Here is a 23,541-nt window from a genome sequence, read left to right as displayed (position 1 = left end):
TATTGCCTCACGTGTTCCAACATTTCTACGGAATCCAAACTGATCTTCCCCGAGGTCGGCTTCTACCAGTTTTTACATTCGTCTGTAAAGAATTCACGTCAGTATTTTGTAGCCGTGGGTTATTAAACTGTTAGTTCGGTAATGTTCACATCTGTCAACACCTGCTTTCTATGCGATTGGAATTATTATATTCTTCTTGAACTCTGAGGGTATTTCGCCTGTCTCATATATCTTGCTCACCAGATGGTAGAGTTTTGTCAGGACTGGCTCTCCCAAGCCTGTCAGTAGTTCTAATGGAATGTTGTCTACTCCTGAGGCCTTGTTTCGACTTTGGTCTTTCAGTGCTCTGCCAAACTCTTCACGCAGTATCGTATCTCCCATTTCATCTTCATCTACATCCTCTTCCATTTTCATAAAATTGTCCTCAAAAATATCGTCCTTGTATAGACTCTCTACATGCTCCTTCCACCTTTGTGCTTTCCCTTCTTTGCTTAGAACTGGGTTTCCATCTCAGCTCTTCATATTCATGTAAGTTTGGATATCGTTAGGAAATAAAATTTTCCATCATCGACAGCCTCAAGACAATAGCAAACTTCAAGCGTTACCTGTCACCAAAGAGAATGCAGTAGTCGACGAGCTTCACGCAACGACCGAGAGCAGCAACAAAAATGGTTCAAATGGCTCTGAGCACTATGGGACTTAACATCTGAGGTTGTCAGTCCCCTAGAACTTAGAACTACTTAAACCTAACTAACCTAAGGACATCACACACATCCATGCCCGAGGCAGGATTCGAACCTGCGACTGTAGCGGTCACGCGGTTCCAGACTGAAGCGCCTAGAACCGCTCGGCCACACCGGCCGACGAGCAGCAACATTTGCATACCGTTGTCAGTGCTGAGAGACAAGCAACATTGCGTGAAATAACCGCAGAAATAAATGCGGGCTGTACGATGAAGGTTTCCATTAGAACAGTGCTGCGAAATTACAGGTGACCGACAAGAGCTGCTTTGCTAAAGGCAGGTCATCGCCAGCAGCGCATCTCATTAAATCCTAGAAGACTGGAAAACTGTGGGCTGGTCATATCAGTCCCGATTTCTGTTGGTAATAGCTGGTGGTGTGGCGCAGATCCCACGAACCCACGGATCGAAGGTGTCAACAGCGTAATGTGCAAGCTGATGGTGGCCCCATAAGGTGTGGGCTGTGTCACCTGCCGCGAATTGTTCCGATTGGTTTGGAGAAAATTCCAGTCAGCACGACGGAAACTTTGGCTATTCAGATCGCCCGACGTGGATCCCACCGAACATTTATGGGACATAAACGAGTGTCAGTTCGTGCACAAAATCCTGTACTGGCAAAACTTTCGCAATTATGTACGGTTATAGAGGCAGTACGGTTCAATATTTACGCAAGGGACTTACAACGACTTGTTGAGTCTATGCCACATCGAGTTACTGCACCACGCCCACTAAAAGGAGGTCCGACACGATAATGGGAGGTATTCCATGAATTTTGTCAAATCAGTGTAGTTCCAGAACGATTTTACGTACATAAATGTTTCAATGCGCAACCATTCACAGGAAAGACCTGCAATAGGGATTGATCTGACTGCAAAATAACTCCACAACCCTTAGGCCGTCCTCATACGGGCCAAGAAAGCGTTCGTGAACGAAAACCGGGTCCAGATTTATGACGTCACTGCGTTAAATTCCACGGTCCACAGCAGTCCGTAGCGTCACAGACTGAATAAAACAAGTCAGATTTTTTCTTCGTAGAGAGGACTGTGGCCAGTGAGATGTAAGAACGCGCTCTACGTTCACGTTCGATTGCGTTGGTTTGGATGAAGTTCATATTTGGTCGGTTTTATATAATAACTTACTATGATGTACAGGGTTATTACAAATGATTGAAGCGATTTCACAGCTCTACAATAACTTTATTATTTGAGATATTTTCACAATGCTTTGCACACACATACAAAAACTCAAAAAGTTTTTTTAGGCGTTCACAAATGTTCGATATGTGTCCCTTTAGTGATTCGGCAGACATCAATCCGATAATCAAGTTCCTCCCACACTCGGCGCAGCATGTCCCCATCAATGAGTTCGCAAGCATCGTTGATGCGAGCTCGCAGTTCCGGCACGTTTCTTGGTAGAGGAGGTTTAAACACTGAATCTTTCACATAACCCCACAGAAAGAAATCGCATGGGGTTAAGTCGGTAGAGCGTGGAGGCCATAACATGAATTGCTGATCGTGATCTCCACCACGACCGATCCACCGGTTTTCCAATCTCCTGTTTAAGAAATGCCGAACATCATGATGGAAGTGCGGCGGAGCACCATCCTGTTGAAATATGAAGTCGGCGCTGTCGGTCTCCAGTTGTGGCATGAACCAATTTTCCAGCATGTCCAGATACACGTGTCCTGTAACGTTTTTCTCGCAGAAGAAAAAGGGGCCATAAACTTTAAACCGTGAGATTGCACAAAACACGTTAACTTTTGGTGAATTGCGAATTTGCTGCACGAATGCGTGAGGATTCTCTACCGCCCAGATTCGCACATTGTGTCTGTTCACTTCACCATTAAGAAAAAATGTTGCTTCATCACTGAAAACAAGTTTCGCACTGAACGCATCCTCTTCCATCAGCTGTTGCAACGGCGCCGAAAATTCAAAGCGTTTGACTTTGTCATCGGGTGTCAGGGCTTGTAGCAATTGTAAACGGTAAGGCTTCTGCTTTAGCCTTTTCCGTAAGATTTTCCAAACCGTCGGCTGTGGTACGTTTTGCTCCCTGCTTCCTTTATTCGTCGACTTCCGCGGGCTACGCGTGAAACTTGCCCGCACGCGTTCAACCGTTTCTTCGCTCACTGCAGGCCGACCCGTTGATTTCCCCTTACAGAGGTATCCAGAAGCCTTAAACTGCGCATACCATCGCCGAATGGAGTTAGCAGTTGGTGGATCTTTCTTGAACTTCGTCCTGAAGTGTCGTTGCACTGTTATGACTGAATGATGTGAGTGCATTTCAAGCACGGACATATGCTTTCTCGCCTCCTGTCGCCATTTTGTCTCACTGCGCTCTCGAGCGCTCTGGCGGCAGAAACCTGAAGTGCGGCTTCAGCCGAACAAAACTTTATGAGTTTTTCTACGTATCTGTAGTGTATGTCAATGAATGGAGCTACAGTCAATTTATGAAATGGCTTCAATCATTTGTAATAGCCCTGTATTCTGTTTCAAGTCACGATCACGACAAGAAACTCTAGAAAATGCGTCGTTATTGGTAAGATTTGTTGTAATTAAATGATTGGAAAAATCGTGCTGGTAGTTAAAGAATTTTCGTATTATAACTTCTCTGTCGAGGAAGTATGTCGTTTGAAGGAAACGGAACTTTAAAGATTTATCAGAAATGAGTCATTCCTGATACAACTTATTATAATTGAATTTCTGTTAGTAGCAGCAATTAGAGCCTTCGTAACATCGTAACACAAGACACGGCAATGCGTTACACAGGTACAGCGTACTGTCGTGGACTTCAGGTGCGAAGCGGTAGTAGCGTTGTTCGTTTGCGTCCTTCTCTGTCAATTTCTTTATTCGCCTTCGCTTTTTCTATTCTGGGACTTTCTTGGTGATTCACGTGAGCTATGTTCTCTGATAACTGACTTCATGTATATACAGTATAAGAGCGCTCTCTCTCAGGCGTAAGCTTGCTATATTTTGTGAACATACCAAAGAAAATGGATTAAGTAATATGAGATTGTTTTCTACGTCTCTGCCTGATGCAATGGCAATTGAATACACTCCTGGAAATGGAAAAAAGAACACATTGACACCGGTGTGTCAGACCCACCATACTTGCTCCGGACACTGCGAGAGGGCTGTACAAGCAATGATCACACGCACGGCACAGCGGACACACCAGGAACTGCGGTGTTGGCCGTCGAATGGCGCTAGCTGCGCAGCATTTGTGCACCGCCGCCGTCAGTGTCAGCCAGTTTGCCGTGGCATACGGAGCTCCATCGCAGTCTTTAACACTGGTAGCATGCCGCGACAGCGTGGACGTGAACCGTATGTGCAGTTGACGGACTTCGAGCGAGGGCGTATAGTGGGCATGCGGGAGGCCAGGTGGACGTACCGCCGAATTGCTCAACACGTGGGGCGTGAGGTCTCCACAGTACATCGATGTTGTCGCCAGTGGTCGGCGGAAGGTGCACGTGCCCGTCGACCTGGGACCGGACCGCAGCGACGCACGGATGCACGCCAAGACCTACGCAGTGCCGTAGGGGACCGCACCGCCACTTCCCAGCAAATTAGGGACACTGTTGCTCCTGGGGTATCGGCGAGGACCATTCGCAACCGTCTCCATGAAGCTGGGCTACGGTCCCGCACACCGTTAGGCCGTCTTCCGCTCACGCCCCAACATCGTGCAGCCCGCCTCCAGTGGTGTCGCGACAGGCGTGAATGGAGGGACGAATGGAGACGTGTCGTCTTCAGCGATGAGAGTCGCTTCTGCCTTGGTGCCAATGATGGTCGTATGCGTGTTTGGCGCCGTGCAGGTGAGCGCCACAATCAGGACTGCATACGACCGAGGCACACAGGGCCAACACCCGGCATCATGGTGTGGGGAGCGATCTCCTACACTGGCCGTACACCACTGGTGATCGTCGAGGGGACACTGAATAGTGCACGGTACATCCAAACCGTCATCGAACCCATCGTTCTACCATTCCTAGACCGACAAGGGAACTTGCTGTTCCAACAGGACAATGCACGTCCGCATGTATCCCGTGCCACCCAACGTGCTCTAGAAGGTGTAAGTCAACTACCCTGGCCAGCAAGATCTCCGGATCTGTCCCCCATTGAGCATGTTTGGGACTGGATGAAGCGGTATCTCACGCGGTCTGCACGTCCAGCACGAACGCTGGTCCAACTGAGGCGCCAGGTGGAAATGGCATGGCAAGCCGTTCCACAGGACTACATCCAGCATCTCTACGATCGTCTCCATGGGAGAATAGCAGCCTGTATTGCTGCGAAAGGTGGATATCCACTGTACTAGTGCCGACATTGTGCATGCTCTGTTGCCTGTGTCTATGTGCCTGTGGTTCTGTCAGTGTGATCATGTGTTGTATCTGACCCCAGGTATGTGTCAATAAAGTTTCCCCTTCCTGGGGCAATGAACTCACGGTGTTCTTATTTCAATTTCCAGGAGAGTATTTATTCACCCAGGAAGCAATACACGAAGTACACGAAATGTGACAGTAATATTGCAGCAAATAAATGTTGTTTTTTTTGTTTATCTAGAACAACGCTTGCACTACTTCCTGTACGATATTTCGCACTTTCTTGTTTCAAATCTTGTATTTCACGTGACCTAACAACTCTGCTGCTGAACAGAAACAATGACCTAGTAAAAACGACCTCAGAGTTTTACTGAAGAGCGAGATTTCATCTCATGTGGGATACTACTGCAGATTTGTATCACACTGTATGTAACGGCACTTTCACAAACTAATGTCCTTACTGATTACACATGTCATTTTCGTTTTTGCCTTGTAAAATGTTCAAGGATATTGACGTTTTTACTTATGTGTACTACAGACAGAACAATGTGACTACCGGGCGCGGTGGCGGAGTGGTTACCACACTGGAGTTGCATTCGGGAGGACGACGGTTCAATCCCGCGTCTCGCCACCCTGATTTAGGTTTTCCGTGATTTCCCTAAACCGCTCCAGGCAAATGCCGGGATGGTTCCTTTGAAAGGGCACGGTCGGCTTCCTTCCCCGTCCTTCCCTAGCCCGATGAGACCGATGATCTCCTCCCCAAATCAATCCAATCCAATACAATGCGACTAGCATTTGCGTTTTCTAATTGAGCCAACGCAAGAATTTTACACGAGTTCATCTTCGTAAACAAACTGAGTGTTTTGCAAGGCAGATACAGACGACATCTGCCGATATGGACAGCGCTGCAGTCGCAAACCATGCTAAGGAAGACATTCTGTATGATGCAGCAATTCGTTTCTATCCGTGGACGAACAGTGAAGTAAACGATATAAACAACCTCTAACGTGCATTTAGTGAGATTATTACAAAGTACATTGGTAGGAGAAAATATGGAAACAGCGCCAGAAACACAAGCTTGAACATAAACGCAGATGCTAGCCCAGCCTTCACGTTGCGCTGTTCTAATTGACCACATGAGTGCGTTACGTCGAAGCTTGAGAACGTAATAATGGGCAAATTGCTTTTTCTCGTAGAACGAATGCTTCAGTAACCAAAGTAGCCAGAGGGTTTAGTGTTTCAAGAGGCACCACATCAAAGATTTTTACCACTGACAGCTAAGCTTATTATGTTCGAGTATAATGACTTTTCTGCAGACTAGAAATCTACTCTGTAGGACTCCGTATGGGTTTCGATACGTGTGAAACCCAGCTCACGCTATTCGTCCACGGGTTCCCAGGTAGACGCCGTGTTTCTTGACTTCCGCAAGGCGTTCGATACAGTTCCCCACAGTCGTTTAATGAACAAAGTAAGAGCATATGGACTATCAGACCAATTGTGTGATTGGATTGAAGAGTTCCTAGATAACAGAACGCAGCATGTCATTCTCAACGGGGAGAAGTCTTCCAAAGTAAGAGTGATTTCAGGTGTGCCGCAGCGGAGTGTCGTAGGACCGTTGCTATTCACAGTATAGACAAATGACTTTGTGGATACCATCGGAAGTTCACTGAGGTTTTCTGCGGATGATGCTGTAGTATATCGAGAGGTTGTAACAATGGAAAATTGTACTGAAATGCAGGACGATCTGCAGCTAATTGACGCATGGTGCAGGGAATGGCAATTGAATCTCAATGTAGACAAGTGTAATGTGCTGCAAATACATATAAAGAAATGTCCATTATCATTTAGCTACAATATAGCAAGTCAGCAACTGGAAGCAGTTAATTCCATAAATTATCTGGGAGTACGCATTAGGAGTGATTTAAAATGGAATGATCATATAAAGTAGATAATCGGTAAAGCAGATGCCAGACTGAGATTCACTGGAAGAATCCTAAGGAAATGCAATCCGAAAACAAAGGAAGTAGGATACAGTACACTTGTTCGCCTACTGCTTGAATATTGCTCACCAGTGTGTGATCCGCGCCAGATAAGGTTGATAGAAGAGATAGAGAAGATCCAAAGGAGAACAGCGCGCTTCGTTACAGGATCATTTAGTGATCGCGAAAGCGTTACGGAGATGATAGAGAAACTCCAGTGGAAGGCTCTGCAAGAGGAGTCAAGCAGTATATTGCTCCCTCCTACGTATATCTCGCGAAGACACCATGAGGATAAAATCAGAGAGATTAGAGCCCACACAGAGGCATACCGACAATCTTTCTTTCCACGAACAATACGAGACTGGAATAGAAGGGAGAACCGATAGAGGTACTCAAGGTACCCTCCGCCACACACCGTCAAGTGGCTTGCGGAGTATGGATGTAGATGTAGATGTAAGGTACAGCGCGGACGAAACTGCGTGTTGGGTGACCGTGACAATCAGTGAATTGGATTGTGAAGAATAATAAGAGGATGAGAGCCGCAAACGTCACTACAAAACTGAATGTAGCTCGAGAACGCTATCAGCACTAAAACTACGCATAGGGAGCACCATAAGCAGATAACTGGAGGGCGAGCTGGAATTCTGAAACCACTCATCAGTGATGTAAATTGTGGTGTCACCGCCAGATACCACACTTGTTAGGTGGTAGCCTTTAAATCGGCCGCGGTCCGTTAGTATACGTCGGACCCGCGTGTCGCCACTGTCAGTGATTGCAGACCGGGCGCCGCCACACGCAGGTCTAGAGAGACTTCCTAGCACTCGCCCAGTTGTACAGCCGACTTTGCTAGCGATGGTTCACTGACAAATTACGCTCTCATTTGCCGAGACGATAGTTAGCATAGCCTTCAGCTACGTCATTTGCTACGACCTAGCAAGGCGCCATTATCAACTGCTATTTATCTTGTGATGCATGTACCGTCAGACCGATGTTCACCAATTATGGATTAAAGTTAAGTATTCCAGACGCTACGTACTATTTTTGCTACTATAAAGACCTTGTCCTGTTCCAGACCTCACGCCATCCTGCGTGAGCTTAAACGCGTGCCTTTCGGCTACCTGTCATAGAGGATTGGTTGTCTTGCCAGTCCACAACATAAATGTCCTTAACAGGAAAATGTGGTGGCGAAGCCATAAAATGTGGATTTTGTACTGAAATAAGAAAGTCATTTCGTCGGATGTGTCTTGTTTCGAACTGTTTCCTACTTCTGGCTGAGCTCACATCCCAAAAGTGGAACACTGCTGCGGCTCGGTGATAGTTTGGGGAACTATTACTGCGGTATTCCATGGGTCCCTTAGTTACCCTCGAAGGTCACATTAGAACCAAACGTTATGTGACCATTTTAGCTCCTTAGATCCATTCCATGGTACAATGTTTGTTTCCCAATGGTGATGCTACATTCCAAGACGACAGGGCCCGAGTTGACACTCTCATATCATCGAGGATTGATGTTTTGAGCACGAGGATAAATTACTAACTTACAAACTAAGGCAATCAGAAGTCAATTTAAGCGCACATGAGCTCGAAACAGTTTGAACAAGAATCAATAAAGCTTTTTACAGTTGCGCTCGCCGTAAGGCTAGCATATTATAATATAAAATTACGAAGACTTCATTTAACAGAAGTAACAAATATTTGATCATTTAATTTGTCTAAAATAAAACTCTAATTTGCGTCGGTTACCCCTTCAGGTTCAGTATTTATTAGTCGAAATTTGTTCGATTCTGTAACTGATTTTTAAACGTTGGCGCATAGGAACGGGTATTTACGACGTCCAAGATTTTTAAATCAGATTTGTGTTGCTTTTTGGGGCTTCTGATGACGTCATTAATGAAAGTGGGTTAGTGGTACAGAGGGCTCTCGCTTATCCCAGTAATTCACGAGGCACTAGGCACTCAGACAGCGATATCGCTGTCATCTCGAGGACTTTGTCCAGATTACTTTACGGCCGTTAACAACTGCAAGTCAGTTTAGTAAAGATATAATGCATTATTATGCCGCACGGGGCCAATTATCTGACGAGTGAGTGGCAATTAGCTCACAGTTTTCACCACAAATTTAAATCTCGCTGTTAAATTGTGGTGGCAAAAATCAGTTCGCTACATTCTAAAGACTGACACTCGAGAGCAAGACGTCTAAAGAATCAATTTGTTGTGAAGCAAATAGAAACTTTTTCCTTGAAAGAGTGTGTTATATTAGATAAAAATATAATAGTCCCCATAAACCTCCCAAATGACTCATTACTTTTAAGGAAATAAAGACAGAAGTGAAAATTAGTTTCCTTCTACAGAATTTTCCACTCTGTCATTACTGCAGAGCTCAAAGTCAAAGTTAAAATATTGAAAATCATAGGAGAAACGTCACAAGAAGCGAAGTCCGCAGTATAAGCAATAATGGTCACGTACGCTCTGTGAGTTGTGCATAGGTCTTACAGCTGAGCTTACATTCGTAGCATCAATTGCTTTGTTTACTTGTTTGTTGTTGCATCGATATGCTAACCAATTACAATGAAATGTAGCAACAGTTTAATTACACTAAAAGTGGCTCAAAAATGGCTCTGAGCACTATGGCACTTAACATCTATGGTCATCAGTCCCCTAGAACTTAGAACTACTTAAACCTAACTAACCTAAGGACAGCACACAACACCCAGCCATCACGAGGCAGAGAAAATCCCTGACCCCGCCGGGAATCGAACCCGGGAACCCGGGCGTGGGAAGCGAGAACGCTACCGCACGACCACGAGATGCGGGCACACTAAACGTGCTGTAGCTTCTGTTTCCTACTAGCAAAGACACTCGTCATGCTTCTGTTACGACCAGTTGCTAAGTGTGTCAACACACCTTGTACCGGGTGATCAAAAAGTCAGTATACATTTGAAAACTTAATAAACTACGGAATAATGTAGATAGAGAGGTAAAAATTTACGCACATGCTTGGAATGACATGGGGTTTTATTAGAACCACCCCATATTGCTAGGCGCGTGAAAGATCTCTTGCGCGCGTCGTTTGGTGATGATCGTGTGCTCAGCCGCCACTTTCGTCATGCTTGGCATCCCAGGTCCCCAGACCTCTCAGTCCGTGCGATTATTGACTTTGGGGTTACCTGAAGTCGCAAGTGTATCGTGATCGACCGACATCTCTAGGAATGCTGAAAGACAACATCCGACGCCAATGCCTCACCATAACTCCGGACATGTTTTACAGTGCTGTTCACAACATTATTCCTCGACTACGGCTATTGTTAAGGAATGATGGTGGACATATTGAGCATTTCCTGTAAAGAACATCATCTTTGCTTCGTCTTACTTTGTTATTCTAATTATTGCTATTCTGATCAGATGAAGCGCCATCTGTCGGACATTTTTTGAACTTTTTTATTTTTTTTTATTTTTTATTTTTTTTTTCTAATAAAACCCCATGTCTTTCCAAGCATGTGTGCCAATTTGTAACTCTCTATCTACATTATTCCGTGATTTATTCAGATTTCAAATTGATACTGACTTTTTGATCACCCTGTATTTCTGCCCTGATCACCGCTGTCATCAACTCTCAATATCACTGAGTCTTTGTAGTCTAGAGAGAAGGACGCACGATCGTTATAATTTCCACCATCGTTACATGATCTTGCCCCTATTTTTCAGGAAAAATGGTACATGAATCCCTTGAAAACCATAGAAGACCTGTTTTTACTCATTACGAGATGAATGGAAGCTGTTTTGAATGCCAGTGGATTTCCTAAATAGTATTATAAGTGGTAATGTGCTTCAGTCGGGGTTTCCATATTTTTGCAAAGCCTGTGTACCCCCCTATACCCTGCGCGGCTGCGCTGGGAAGCTGACTGACCTGAAGGTGGAGGAGACATGCGACCGGTAGGTCGGGGGCGGCGAGACGGCGTTGTGTCCCTGCGGCTGGCGGTCGAGCAGCAGCAGCCGCAGCCGGTACTCCTGCATGGAGGCCTGGTACGACGGCGGCGGCGGTCGGTACTGGAACTCCGGGTACATCATGGCTGCAACACACACGACGGGCGCCGCGTCAGTACCGCTGTGTCGTTGGCAAGTGTTACAGCAGCGCTCCCCTTAGGTCGAGGAGGCAAGAGTTCGAACAAGAGGTGAGACATCAGAGGAACAAGAAGCCACAGCCTCTGTATGTCCGTAATATATCTGGGAATGCAAGGAAAAGAGTACAGAATGCCCCAAACTATGAGGGAAAGCTGCAGCTAAGGTAACACGTGAGCTGACGGCAGAATTTTGGTGATTTTTGTAGTAAAATGACTGAAATGCGGATGTAACAATTAAATAACAAAATCAGAGGATTAAGTACGGCTCATGAGCCGAGACTTAATCGCAACAAAAATCCGCAGGCGCCCAGGATGGTATTTTTTTATAGTTATTCCAGTTAAGAACCACAATGTTAAAAACCAGGTAACTGATTTAGGTCTGTGATGCCTATCATCAGACTTTTAAAAAAAGAAAGAAAAAAATAAGGCAGAGAGTACTTGCCATACAGTATGCAGCTAACGAATTATGGCAATCAGAAACCAATATACTCGTACATGAGCTCAAAACAAAGAAGATTCAATAAAGCTTAAATTGATTTAAGTAGGATATTTAAGGTTGGGGAATTGCACTGGTTAGTAGACACTGCTAGTTCTGTGAAACCTCGTCGTCCCAGGACTGACAAATACTAATGGGTACCTACTAGAGGTTGGCCGATGACATTGTAATTCTGAAACTTCTTGGCAGATTAAAATTGTGTGCCCGACCGAGACTCGAACTCGGGACCTTTGCCTTTTAGCGGGCAAGTGCTCTACCATCTGAGCTACCGAAGCACGACTCACGCCCGGTACTCACAGCTTTACTTCTGCCAGTACCTCCTCTCCTACCTTCCAAACTTTACAGAAGCTTTCCTGCGAACCTTGCAGAACTAGCACTCCTGAAAGAAAGGATACAGCGGAGACATGGCTTAGGCACAGCCTGGGGGATGTTTCCAGAATGAGATTTTCACTCTGCAGCGGAGTGTGCGCTGATGTGAAACTTCCTGGCAGATTAAAACTGTGTGCCCGACCGAGACTCGAACTCGGGACCTTTGCCTTTCGCGGCACATCCCACAGGCTGTGGAAGTTTGGAAGGTAGGAGACAAGATACTGGCACAAGTAAAGCTGTGAGTACCGGGCGTGAGTCGTGCTTCGCTAGCTCAGATGGTAGAGCACTTGCCCGCGAAAGGCAAAGGTCCTGAGTTCGAGTCTCGGTCGGGCACACAGTTTTAATCTGCCAGAGAGTTTCACATTAGCGCACACTCCGCAGCAGAGTGAAATTCTCATTCTGGAAACATCCCCCAGGCTGTGGCTAAGCCATGTCTCCGCTGTATCCTTTCTTTCAGGAGTGCTAGTTCTGCAAGGTTCGCAGGAGAGCTTCTGTAAAGTTTGGAAGGTAAGAGACGAGATACTGGCAGAAGTAAAGCTGTGAGTACCGGGCGTGAGTCGTGCTTCGCTAGCTCAGACGGTAGAGTACTTGCCCGCGAAAGGCAAAGGTCCCGAGTTCGAGTCTCGGTCGGGTACACAGTTTTAATCTGCCAGGAAGTTTCATATCAGCGCACACTCCGCTGCAGAGTGAAAATCTCATTCTGGAAACATTGTAATTCTGTCAGAGACAGCAAAGGACTTGGAAGAGCAGCTGAACGGAATGGACAGTGTCTTGAAAGGAGGGTATAAGATGAACATCAACAAAAGCAAAACGAGGATAATGGAATGTAGTCGAATTAAGTCGGGTGATGCTGAGGGAATTAGATTAGGAAATGAGACACTTAAAGTAGTAAAGGAATTTTGCTATTTGGGGAGCAAAATAACTGATGATGGACGAAGTAGAGAGGACATAAAATGTAGACTGGCAATGGCAAGGAAAGCGTTTCTGAAGAAGAGAAATTTGTTAACATCGAGTATAGATTTAAGTGTCAGGAAGTCGTTTCTGAACGTATTTGTATGGAGTGTAGCCATGTATGCAAGTGAAACATGGACGATAAACAGTTTGGATAAGAAGAGAATAGAAGCTTTCGAAATGTGGTGCTACAGAAGAATGCTGAAGATTAGATGGGTAGACCACATAACTGATGAGGAGGTATTGAATTGAATTGGGTAGAAGAGGAGCATGTGGCACAACTTGACTAGAAGAAGGGATAGGTTGGTAGGACATGTTCTGAGACATCGAGGGATCACCAATTTAGTATTGGAGGGCAGCGTGAAGGGTAAAAATCGTAGAGGGAGACCAAGAGATGAATACACTAAGCAGATTCAGAAGGATGTAGGCTGTAGTAGGTACTGGGAGATGAAGAAGATTGCACAGGATAGAGTAGCATGGAGAGCTGCATCAAACCAGTCTCAGGACTGGACCACAACAACAAGAACCTACTAGAGTCATCGTGAAGCTGCAGCAAACATTTTGCCTCTGATGGCGGGATCTGTCATCCATAAACATTTTGTGGAAAGTCTGTGAAACACCCTCTATAGCTTGTTGGAATGACAAAAAATTCTACTCCTCCCTTCATGTGTTTACCAGTATTACCAGTCGCTGTGTGTACTCGAGATAGATTTGAAGAATCGTGTGCAGAGCTGTCTGCCGCCACTCACCTGCGTAGGGGTGGTGCGGCCGGCCGTAGGAGGGCGGCAGCCGCGGCACGAACCGCCTGTTGGGCTCTGCGCCCGCCGAGTCGCCGCCGCCCAGGCCCAGCATGGAGCGGCAGGAGGGCGCGTCGTGTGCCGTCAGCCGCCACGCCACGCCGCTCACCGTGATCAGCACCACGCCCACGCCTGCCGGCATCACCACGTCTCACTCTCAACTCGTCACGTGTCTGTAGCGCCGCCCCATACAGCTACACAAAGTGAAATCAAATATGACGTTTCTAACTCAGCGGACGTCTTCAGGACTGAACAGTTTCGAAGTCCTGAGGACGACCGCTGAAAACTAGCCGAAACTTCAACTCATTTTACTACTTTTTGCAGTATAACGCGGTCATATCCCACGCCCACACCTGGAGACATCAACAATGTCATTCTTTATTGCCGTACCACAAAATTACACAAAGTGCAATCAGAAATTACACTTCTAACCGAGCGGACGTCTATAGTACTGAACATTTACGGCGCCCTGAAGATGAGCACTGAAAACCATATTGCAATATCCCACACTCACAAACGACCGCACCAAAATGTGTCACTCTCAAATCATACGGCTTTAGTGCCGCACCACACAATTAAACCTAGGGAAATCAAAAATGACGTTGTTCGTAGATTTTCCCGGCGAATGAGATGCTTGAAGGTCTCTCGGGCATGCAGCCGGGTTGACTGGTCGTTGTAGAACGAATTTTCGACGGCGTAACGTGCCATCATCATCAGGTTACTCCTGTTGACTGACGTCCTAGGCCGGCGGGTGGTGTGGTATATATACCTGTCGCCTCTCCCCTCCACTGACTCCGCGTATGGGCCGAGGGATGTGCAGGCCGCGGTGGTGGGGGTAGCTTGCGCTGACGAGATGACTGATGCGCGTCAGTACCCATGCCGCCTTCGGCGGGTGTGGTGCCCCGTTTCCGCTGCTCCTGCAGAACTTTTATTGCTGGATTCCACGCTTGGCTGAGTTGTTAATAAGGTTCTCGTGCAGCCGGATTTCAATTGCTTCCTTGTATACACAGTCCTAAAAGCGGGATGTGTTGTGCAGGACTTCTGTGTTCTCGTATTTCATACGATGATTTGTCTCGAGGCAATGTTCTGCGATTGCAGATTTTGCAGGCTGTTGGAGATCGGTGTGCCGTTTGTGTTCAGTACACCTTTCCTCGATCGTGCGAATGGTTTGCCCCACGTATGCTTTCCCACACTCGCGCGGTATGAAATAAACTCCAGTCAACCCGGCTGCATGCCCGAGAGACCTTCAAGAAAAATGACGTATCTAACTCAACGGACGTCTTCAAGATCTAACATCTGCCGCATCCTGATGATGACCGCTGAAAACAAGCCGAAACGTCAACTCATGCAGCTACATTTTGCAGTATAACGCAGCGACAGCCCACATCCAAACCTGGCAACATCGACATGTGTCATTCTTAACTCACTGTGTGCGCATAGTGCCACACCACGCAATTATACGACACGAATTAAAATGTCGTTACTGATTCCGTGGACATTTGGAGGACCGAACAGTTACAACGTCCTAATAATTGACCGGTGTTTCAGATCACTCTGCTGTAGAATGCGGATGATGCTGTAGTATACAGAGAAGTTGCAGCATTAGAAAATTGTAGCGAAATGCAGGAAGATCTGCAGCGGATAGGCACTTGGTGCAGGGAGTGGCAACTGACCCTTAACATAGACAAATGTAATGTATTGCGAATACATAGAAAGAAGGATCCTTTATTGTATGATTATATGATAGCGGAACAAACACTGGTAGCAGTTACTTCTGTAAAATATCTGGGAGTATGCGTGCGGAAGAATTTGAAGTGGAATGATCATATAAAATTAATTGTTGGTAAGGCGGGTACCAGGTTGAGATTCATTGGGAGAGTCCTTAGAAAATGTAGTCCATCAACAAAGGAGGTGGCTCACAAAACACTCGTTCGACCTATACTTGAGTATTGCTCATCAGTGTGGGATCCGTACCAGATCGGGTTGACGGAGGAGATAGAGAAGATCCAAAGAAGAGCGGCGCGTTTCGTCATAGGGTTATTTGGTAACCGTGATAGCGTTACGGAGATGTTTAGCAAACTCTAGTGGCAGACTGTGCAAGAGAGGCGCTCTGCTTCGCGGTGTAGCTTGCTCGCCAGGTTTCGGGAGGGTGCGGTTCTGGATAAGGTATCGAATATATTTCTTCCCCCTACTTGTACCTCCCGAGGAAATCACGGATGTAAAATTAGAGAGATTCGAGCGAGCACGGAGGCTTTCAGACAGTCGTTCTTCCCGCGAACCATACGCGACTGGAACAGAAAAGGGAAGTAATGACAGTGGCACGTAAAGTGCCCTCCGCCACACACCGTTGGGTGGCTCGCGGAGTATAAATGTAGATGTAGATGCAGAATACTGAACGCCACTCCCCACGATCAGTTCTTCATACACGCCTGGCGACATCGCCACGCCGGCCGCTGTGGTCGAACGGCTCTAGGCGCTTCAGTCCGGAACCACGCGGCTGCTACGGTCGCGGGTTCGAATCCTGCCTCGGGCATGGATGTGTGTGATGTCCTTACGTTAATTAGGTTTAAGTAGTTCTAAGTCTAGGGGACTGATGACCTCAGATGTTAAGTCCCAAAGTGCTTAGAGCCGATTGAACCATTTGAGTGTACATAGCGGGATTTGTACTTCACCAGCAGTGAGGCTAACGCGGACTATTATGGAACAGCTTGTACCAACACACATGAACTACCCTAAAGATAAGTAGCTTTCTGTTCTGATAAACAAAGAACACTATTAATACAGTACAGGTGCTTTGTAAAAAGGGGATACCGGCAACCAAACAACATTGCTCCCCCTGGCACAAGACCCTACAGTGTCAACGATGACGCAAAAGTTATTACGCCTCATCCCACATGTCTCTGTTTGGACTGGAATTTAAAGCTGTGATGGTTTCTCATTTTCTGCCCTGTTATGGCCACTAATCAGTTGATGAGGTCCTGCTCAGTCTTTCGTATTTTCGTGTGCAACTTCGATAAAAAAATGATGCCTTTTCTTATTCATTCTCATGTATTGTTTCCGTTCTTTGTTTAGTATCAAATGCAGGGAAATGTGCCAAAATATTAATTTAGAAAACGCAGTTATCGCATGAAATGCTATTGTATGCGAGCCGTGACGCCCGTTACTGGCGCCAGTCTCTTGGATGTCCATTATCGATCCTTCGATGTTTCTTATCTTTGCTTGTCTTGTTTTCCGCGAGTGGCAGTTGACGTTTGCTCAGGCTACCTGCTGAGACACCGCGAGGTACGAGGTGGGAAGCAACCAGGTATATGTGAAGTTGATTGTACGCGGTCTGCCAGTTCAGGATGGAGGATATGTGTTGGCTGCCTGCCTGTCTGCTCTCCTGATTTTGCTCGCCGTGTCTTGCGACCGCCTAGCTTGGGTTGCTGCCTGGTGTATCCTACACGAGCCATACCGCACGTCCAGCAGAAGTTAAGCAGCCTTGTATTTCTTTTAAAGAAAAGGAGCAAATGTATAAGACTTTTTGTAACCAATTTTGGTGGCCTCTGAAGTGTGGCGTTAGCGTTTACTCTGCCTTTGGGGAGAGCTAATTCCTTTAAATGTAAGTAGTTGGGGTTCCCTGTCCCTTATAATCTTTAGGGGGTTTTATTTGAATTTTCTCTTTGGGGTTCCTTCTTTGTGGTTGGTTAAATGTTTACTTGTATAGCGGGAAGTGACTCCTGGTTAAAACTCGGAGAAGGTGTTTGATGTTACTGCCGCCTCCGGCATTCGTCTTTTCAATTAAGTCATCTACATCTACATCTATATCCATACTTGTATGGAGTGTAGCCATGTATGGAAGTGAAACATGGACGATAACCAGTTTGGACAAGAAGAGAATGGAAGCTTTCGAAATGTGGTGCTACAGAAGAATGCTGACGATAAGGTGGGTAGATCACGTAACTAATGAGGAGGTATTGAATAGGATTGGGGAGAAGAGAAGTTTGTGGCACAACTTGACTAGAAGAAGGGATCGGTTGGTAGGACATGTTTTGAGGCATCAAGGGATCACAAATTTAGCATTGGAGGGCAGCGTGGAGGGTAAAAATCGTAGAGGGAGACCAAGAGATGAATACACTAAGCAGATTCAGAAGGATGTAGGTTGCAGTAGGTACTGGGAGATGAAGAAGCTTGCACAGGATAGAGTGGCATGGAGAGCTGCATCAAATCAGTCTCAGGACTGAAGACCACTACAACATCCATACTCCGCAAGCCACCTGACGGTGTGTGGCGGAGGGTACCTTGGGTACCTCTATCGGTTCTCCCCTCTATTGTTCATGGAAAGAAGGATTGACGGTATGCTTCTGTGTGGGCTCTAATATCTCTGATTTCATCCACATGGTGTCTTCGCGAGATATACGTAGGAGGGAGCAATATAGTGCTTGACTCCTCGGTGAAGGTATGTTCTCGAAACTTCAACAAAAGCCCGTGCCGAGCTACTGAGCGTCTCTCCTGCAGAGTCTTCCACTGCAGTTTATCTATCATCTCCGTAACGTTTCCGCGATTACTAAATGATCCTGTAACGAAGCGCGCTGTTCTCCGTTGGATCTTCTCTATCTCTTCTATCAACCATATCTGACACGGATCCCACACTGCTGAGCAGTATTCAAGCAGTGAGCGAACAAGCGTACTGTAACCTGCTTCATTTGTGAATCTCAGTCTGACATCTACTTTACCAACGATCAATTTTATATGATCATTCCATTTTAAATCACTCCTAATGCGTACTCCCAGATAATTTATGGAATTAACTGCTTCCAGTTGCTGACTTGCTATATTGTAACTAAATGATGAGGGATCTATCTTTCTATGTATTCGCAGCACATTACACTTGTCTACATTGAGATTCAATTGCCATTTCCTGCACCATGCGTCAATTCGCTGCAGATCGTCCTGCATTTCAGTACAATTTTCCAATGTTACAACCTCTCGATATATCACAGCATCATCCGCAAAAAGCTTCAGTGAACTTCCGATGTCATCCGCAAGGTCGTTTATGTATATTGTGAATAGCAACGGTCCTACGACACTCCCCTGCGGCACACCTGAAATCACTCTTACTTCGGAAGACTTCTCTCCATTGAGAATGACATGCTGCGTTCTGTTATCTAGGAACTCTTCAATCCAATCACACAATTGGTCTGATAGTCCATATGCTCTTACTTTGTTCATTAAACGACTGTGGGGAACTGTATCGAACGCCTTGCGGAAGTCAACAAACACGGCATCTGCCTGTGAACCCGTGTCTATGGGCCTCTGAGTTTCTTGGACGAATAGCGCGAGCTGGGTTTCACACGACCGTCTTTTTCGAAACCCATGCTGATTCCTACAGAGTTGATTTCTAGACTCCAGAAAAGTCATTATACTGGAACATAATACGTGTTCCAAAATTCTACAACTGATGGACGTTAGAGATATATGTCTATAGTTATGCACATCTGTTCGACGTCCCTTCTTCAAAACGGGGATGACCTGTGCCCTTTTCCAATCCTTTGGAACGCTACGCTCTTCTAGAGACCTACGGTACACCGCTGCAAGAGGGGGGACAAGTTCCTTCGCGTACTCTGTGTAAAATCGAACTGGTATCCCATCAGGTCCAGCGGAATTTCCTCTTTTGAGCGATTTTAATTGTTTCTCTATCCCTCTGTCGTCTATTTCGATATCTACCATTTTGTCGTCTGTGCGACAATCTAGAGAAGGAACTACAGTGCAGTCTTCGAGCGACTTGGTGTCACTCCTCGTCAATTAATGCTGGTTTATGTGTACTTAATTTTGAAGTGGCCGTTTAAATTAATATTTTGGAGCGCAGTATACGACTAAGGCAACCTCATTGTATACAACCTTGTGCCCCGTTCTAGTAGCTTAATTTTCAGAGGTACGAGTTAGCTCCAATACCGGTTCCTTCAAAATCTTGTCTTGTGTAAGTTTGCCCCATGTGTGTCTGGGAACACAGAGATGAGCTTTAGTGTGAGTTCAGTGCTAGTCAGTTAATGGAATCTTCATTTTGGCTTGGCTTCCACGGAAGAGTTTGGGTGGAGCTTAGTGTGTTTGATTTGTTATTCATTTAATTACTGTAAGTTTGTCTATTTAATGGGGAGCAAGACATTTAGAAACTGTTGGTATTAACTCCCCTAGTTTCTGGATGTTGCTAATTCGTTCCAAATGGACCACTACGTATTGCATGGCAAGGTTGTTGATTAGTTGGTTACTGTGAGTACAAATTCACAGTATTTACTTGTTATTACATATTATGTATTTATATGTTACTTTTTAACATCGAGTATAGATTTAAGTGTTAGGAAGTAGTTTCTGAAAGTACTTGTATGCAGTGTAACCATGTATGGAAGTGAAACATGGACAATAAATAGTTTGGACAGGAAGAGAATAGAAGCTTTCGAAATGTGGTGCTACAGAAGAATGCTGAAGATTAGATGGGTAGATCACATAACTAATGAGGAGGTATTGAATAGAATTGGGGAGAAGAGGAGTTTGTGGCACAACTTGACAAGAAGAAGGGACCGGTTGGTCGGAAATGTTCTGAGGCATCAAGGGATCACAAATTTAGCATTGGAGTGTAGCGTGGAGGGTAAAAATCGTATAGGGAGACCTAGATATGTAGAGATGAATACATTAAGCAGATTCAGAAGGATGTACGTTGCAGTAAGTACTGGGAGATGAAGAAGCTTGCACAGGATAGAGTAGCATGGAGAGCTGCATCAAACCAGTCTGAGGACTGAAGACCGCAACAACATTTGTTGCCGAAATTGTTAAAGTGTCTCTGCCGTGATTCAATCACTAGCTACGTGTTTGAGCTAAACTGATATAAACCTTACATTGCCTCCATAAAATTTGTTGCCAACAGAAACCCTTAAGAGAACTAACTTTTGTCACTGCTTAGGTTAACCTTTACTGGGAGCAATATGTCATGTAGTTAAATTTTGTCTCAAAATGTGTATTTCTCTGATGTAATAAACGAGTGATAAAAGAAAAAAGCAAAGGGGCCTGGTCCTTCCTATTGTGTCCGGTTTGTAACACGTGTCACTATGTTCTAATCGTGGTAAGTCATGTTCAGTACTGGTAAAGGCAAAATCAAATTTGAAGCGACTACAGTTCCATTCTGGTCCCCCACCCCCCACCCCCCACCCCTGCCCACTCTTCCGGTAAACTAAAAGTTAAAATCATCCGTAAATTCAACCGCAGTATCTCATTTACTAAACAAGCTTCTATTGTCCTGCAGCGCTGACGTCCCTATCGTACAGACGAGGGATTCTTTGAAAAGACCGCACATTTCACTGTGCTTTCCCTCAAGACATGCGCTCGAGCGCGTCACTGAATACGGAAGCTCGTCCCCAGAAAACCGTCCCACAGTTCGCTGCGCCTGTAATTTGAGCGCAATGCCGGCCTGTGTAAACCCCGCAGCGAAATTCAGCGCCGGGCGCCCAGTAATTGCCGGACGGACGCCACAGTCGGGCAAAGGGCGACCGGAGAGTGAAAGCGCTCCGCCGACGCTGACGTCACCCCAGCCGAGCATAATAGCGTGCAATAACGAGGGAATTCCCGGAGGTTTTAAATCTTTCAATCCCTCGCAGCGGTTCTCAAACGGGGAAGGGGGGGGGGGGGGAGGAGAGTAGAGGGGGAAGGGTAAGGTCTTTTTCCCCGGAGATTCATCTTCAGTACTCGTGCAGAATGCCTTTCTCTTGTCTGTTCCATAATTTCGTCCCCCGCCGGCGTTCGCGAAATTTGATATTCCACAACGGCTTGCGGAGCGCGAGACGGCTCGGGCGAACCCTGCAGAAACTGGGCGGTAATTCTAAGGTGCAAGAGGAGTGTCCCTTTATGTACAAGCAGTGGGGCCACTTACAAAAGGCATTCACGTTTTATGGAGGCGCAGGTTCTCCGGCGCCTGTGCTGGCGTCCCCTGATGCCTTTGCCAAGACCTTCAGGAGGAGGTGTAGGTGTTGGCTGACGAAAAAGGCTCTGCGTCGGAGAGGGGTAGTGGGGGGAAGGAGGAGGGCAGGGGGAGAAACAGAGCGAGGGGACAATGGAAGGGGGTGAGCGTGCGGCGCGACGGACACAACGACTCGGGGGCGGAATGAGCTGTGGCGGGCTTCGGTCTCATCAAAAGTTTAGCGCGCCGCCTCCGCTTGATGAACGATTGTCCCGCTGCGAACGAACAGCGGGCTTGTTGCCTTTTTAATGCGGAGTTCCAGCGGGCGACGCTGGAGACAGCCTGCTGCCATCCTGTCGTGCGGAAGCTGGATGAGAGGGGGCGCTCACGGGCCATGGGCGATGCAAAAGGCATAGCAAGTGCGAGAATAGCGAGATTTTTGTTGACAATATCCGATTCAATGGTCTTCCACTGTCGGAGGCTATTACTTATCCCGTAATATAAATAAGGAAAACACTGTGAGGGAAACTGAATCCGAAGCTTCGAATCTAATACTCCAGTATTCATGCGCCTGTTGAATATCTTGATTAATATTAATCGTTATGCGAGCTTATTTTCACACAGAAAAAGAGTCAGTTCTATAAACCGTAAATGAGGCAAGTACGAGATGTACACTACTGGCTATTAAAATCGCTACACCAAGAAGAAATGCAGACGATAAACGGGTACTCATTGGACAAATATATTATACTGGAACTGACATGTTGTTACATTTACACGCAATTTTGGTGCACAGATCCTCAGAAATCAGCACCCAGAACAACCACCTCTGGCCGTAACAACGGCCTTGATACGTCTGGGCATAGAGTCAAACAGACTTTGGATGGCGTGTACAGGTACAGCTGCACATACAGCTTCAACACGATACCACAGTTCATCAAGAGTAGTGACTGGCGTATTGTAACGAGCCAGTTACTCGGCCATCATTGACCAGACGTTTTCAATTGGTGAGAGATCTGGAGAATGTGCTCGCAGTCGAACATTTTCTGTATCCACAAAGGCCCGTACACGACCTTCAACATGCGGTCGTGCATTATCCTGCTGAAATGTAGGGTTTCGCAGGGATCGGATGAAGGGTAGAGCGACGAGTCGTAACACATCTAAAATGTAACGTCCACTGTTCAAAGTGCCATCAATGCGAAGAAGTGACCGAGTAGTGTAACCAATGGCACCCCATACCATCACGCCGGGTGGTACGCCAGTATAGCGATGACGAATACACGCTTCCAATTTGCGTTCACCGCGATGTCGCCAACACGGATTCTACCATCATGATGCTGTAAACAGAACCTGGATTCATCCGAAAAAATGACGTTTTGCCATTCGTGCACCCAGGTTCGTCGTTGCGTACACCATCGCAGGCGCTCCTGTCTGGGATGCAGTGTCAAGGGTAACCGCAGCCACGGTCTCCGAGCTGATAGTCCATGCTGCTGTAAACGTCGTCGAACTGTTCGTGCAGATGGTTGTTGTCTTGCAGACGTCCCCATGTATTGACTCAGGGATCGAGACGTGACTGCACGATCCGTTACAGCCATGCAGATAAGATGCCTGTCATCTCGACTGCTAGTGATACGAGGCAGTTGGGATCCAGCACGGCGTTCCGTATTATCCTCTTGAACCCACCGATTCCATATTATGTTAACAGTCATTGGATGTCGACCAACGCGAGCAGCAATGCCGCGATTCGATAAACCGCAATCGCGATAGGCTACAATCCGACCTTTATCAAAGTCGGAAACGTGATGTTACGCATTTCTCCTCCTTACACGAGGTATCACAATAACGTTTCAC

General features: G+C 46.3%; 1 protein-coding gene across 1 annotated transcript in view; it reads right to left on the bottom strand.

Annotated features, from left to right (window-relative positions):
• The window catches only part of LOC126456677 (uncharacterized), a 726,929-nt gene that overhangs the window by 4,785 nt on the left and 698,603 nt on the right, over positions 1-23,541 (bottom strand). The window contains exons 4-5 of the mRNA XM_050092419.1: positions 13,716-13,895; positions 10,937-11,099 (exon numbers count right to left, since the gene is read on the bottom strand). Of these exons, the coding sequence (XP_049948376.1) occupies positions 10,937-11,099; positions 13,716-13,895 (343 nt within the window). The remainder of the gene's footprint in view (positions 1-10,936; positions 11,100-13,715; positions 13,896-23,541) is intronic.

This window comes from Schistocerca serialis, chromosome 2, assembly GCF_023864345.2.
Source record: "Schistocerca serialis cubense isolate TAMUIC-IGC-003099 chromosome 2, iqSchSeri2.2, whole genome shotgun sequence".
Classification (NCBI taxonomy): Eukaryota; Metazoa; Arthropoda; class Insecta; order Orthoptera; family Acrididae; genus Schistocerca; species Schistocerca serialis.
Note: the sequence above shows the minus strand (reverse complement) of the source record. Positions and strands in the feature narration are given on the sequence as shown.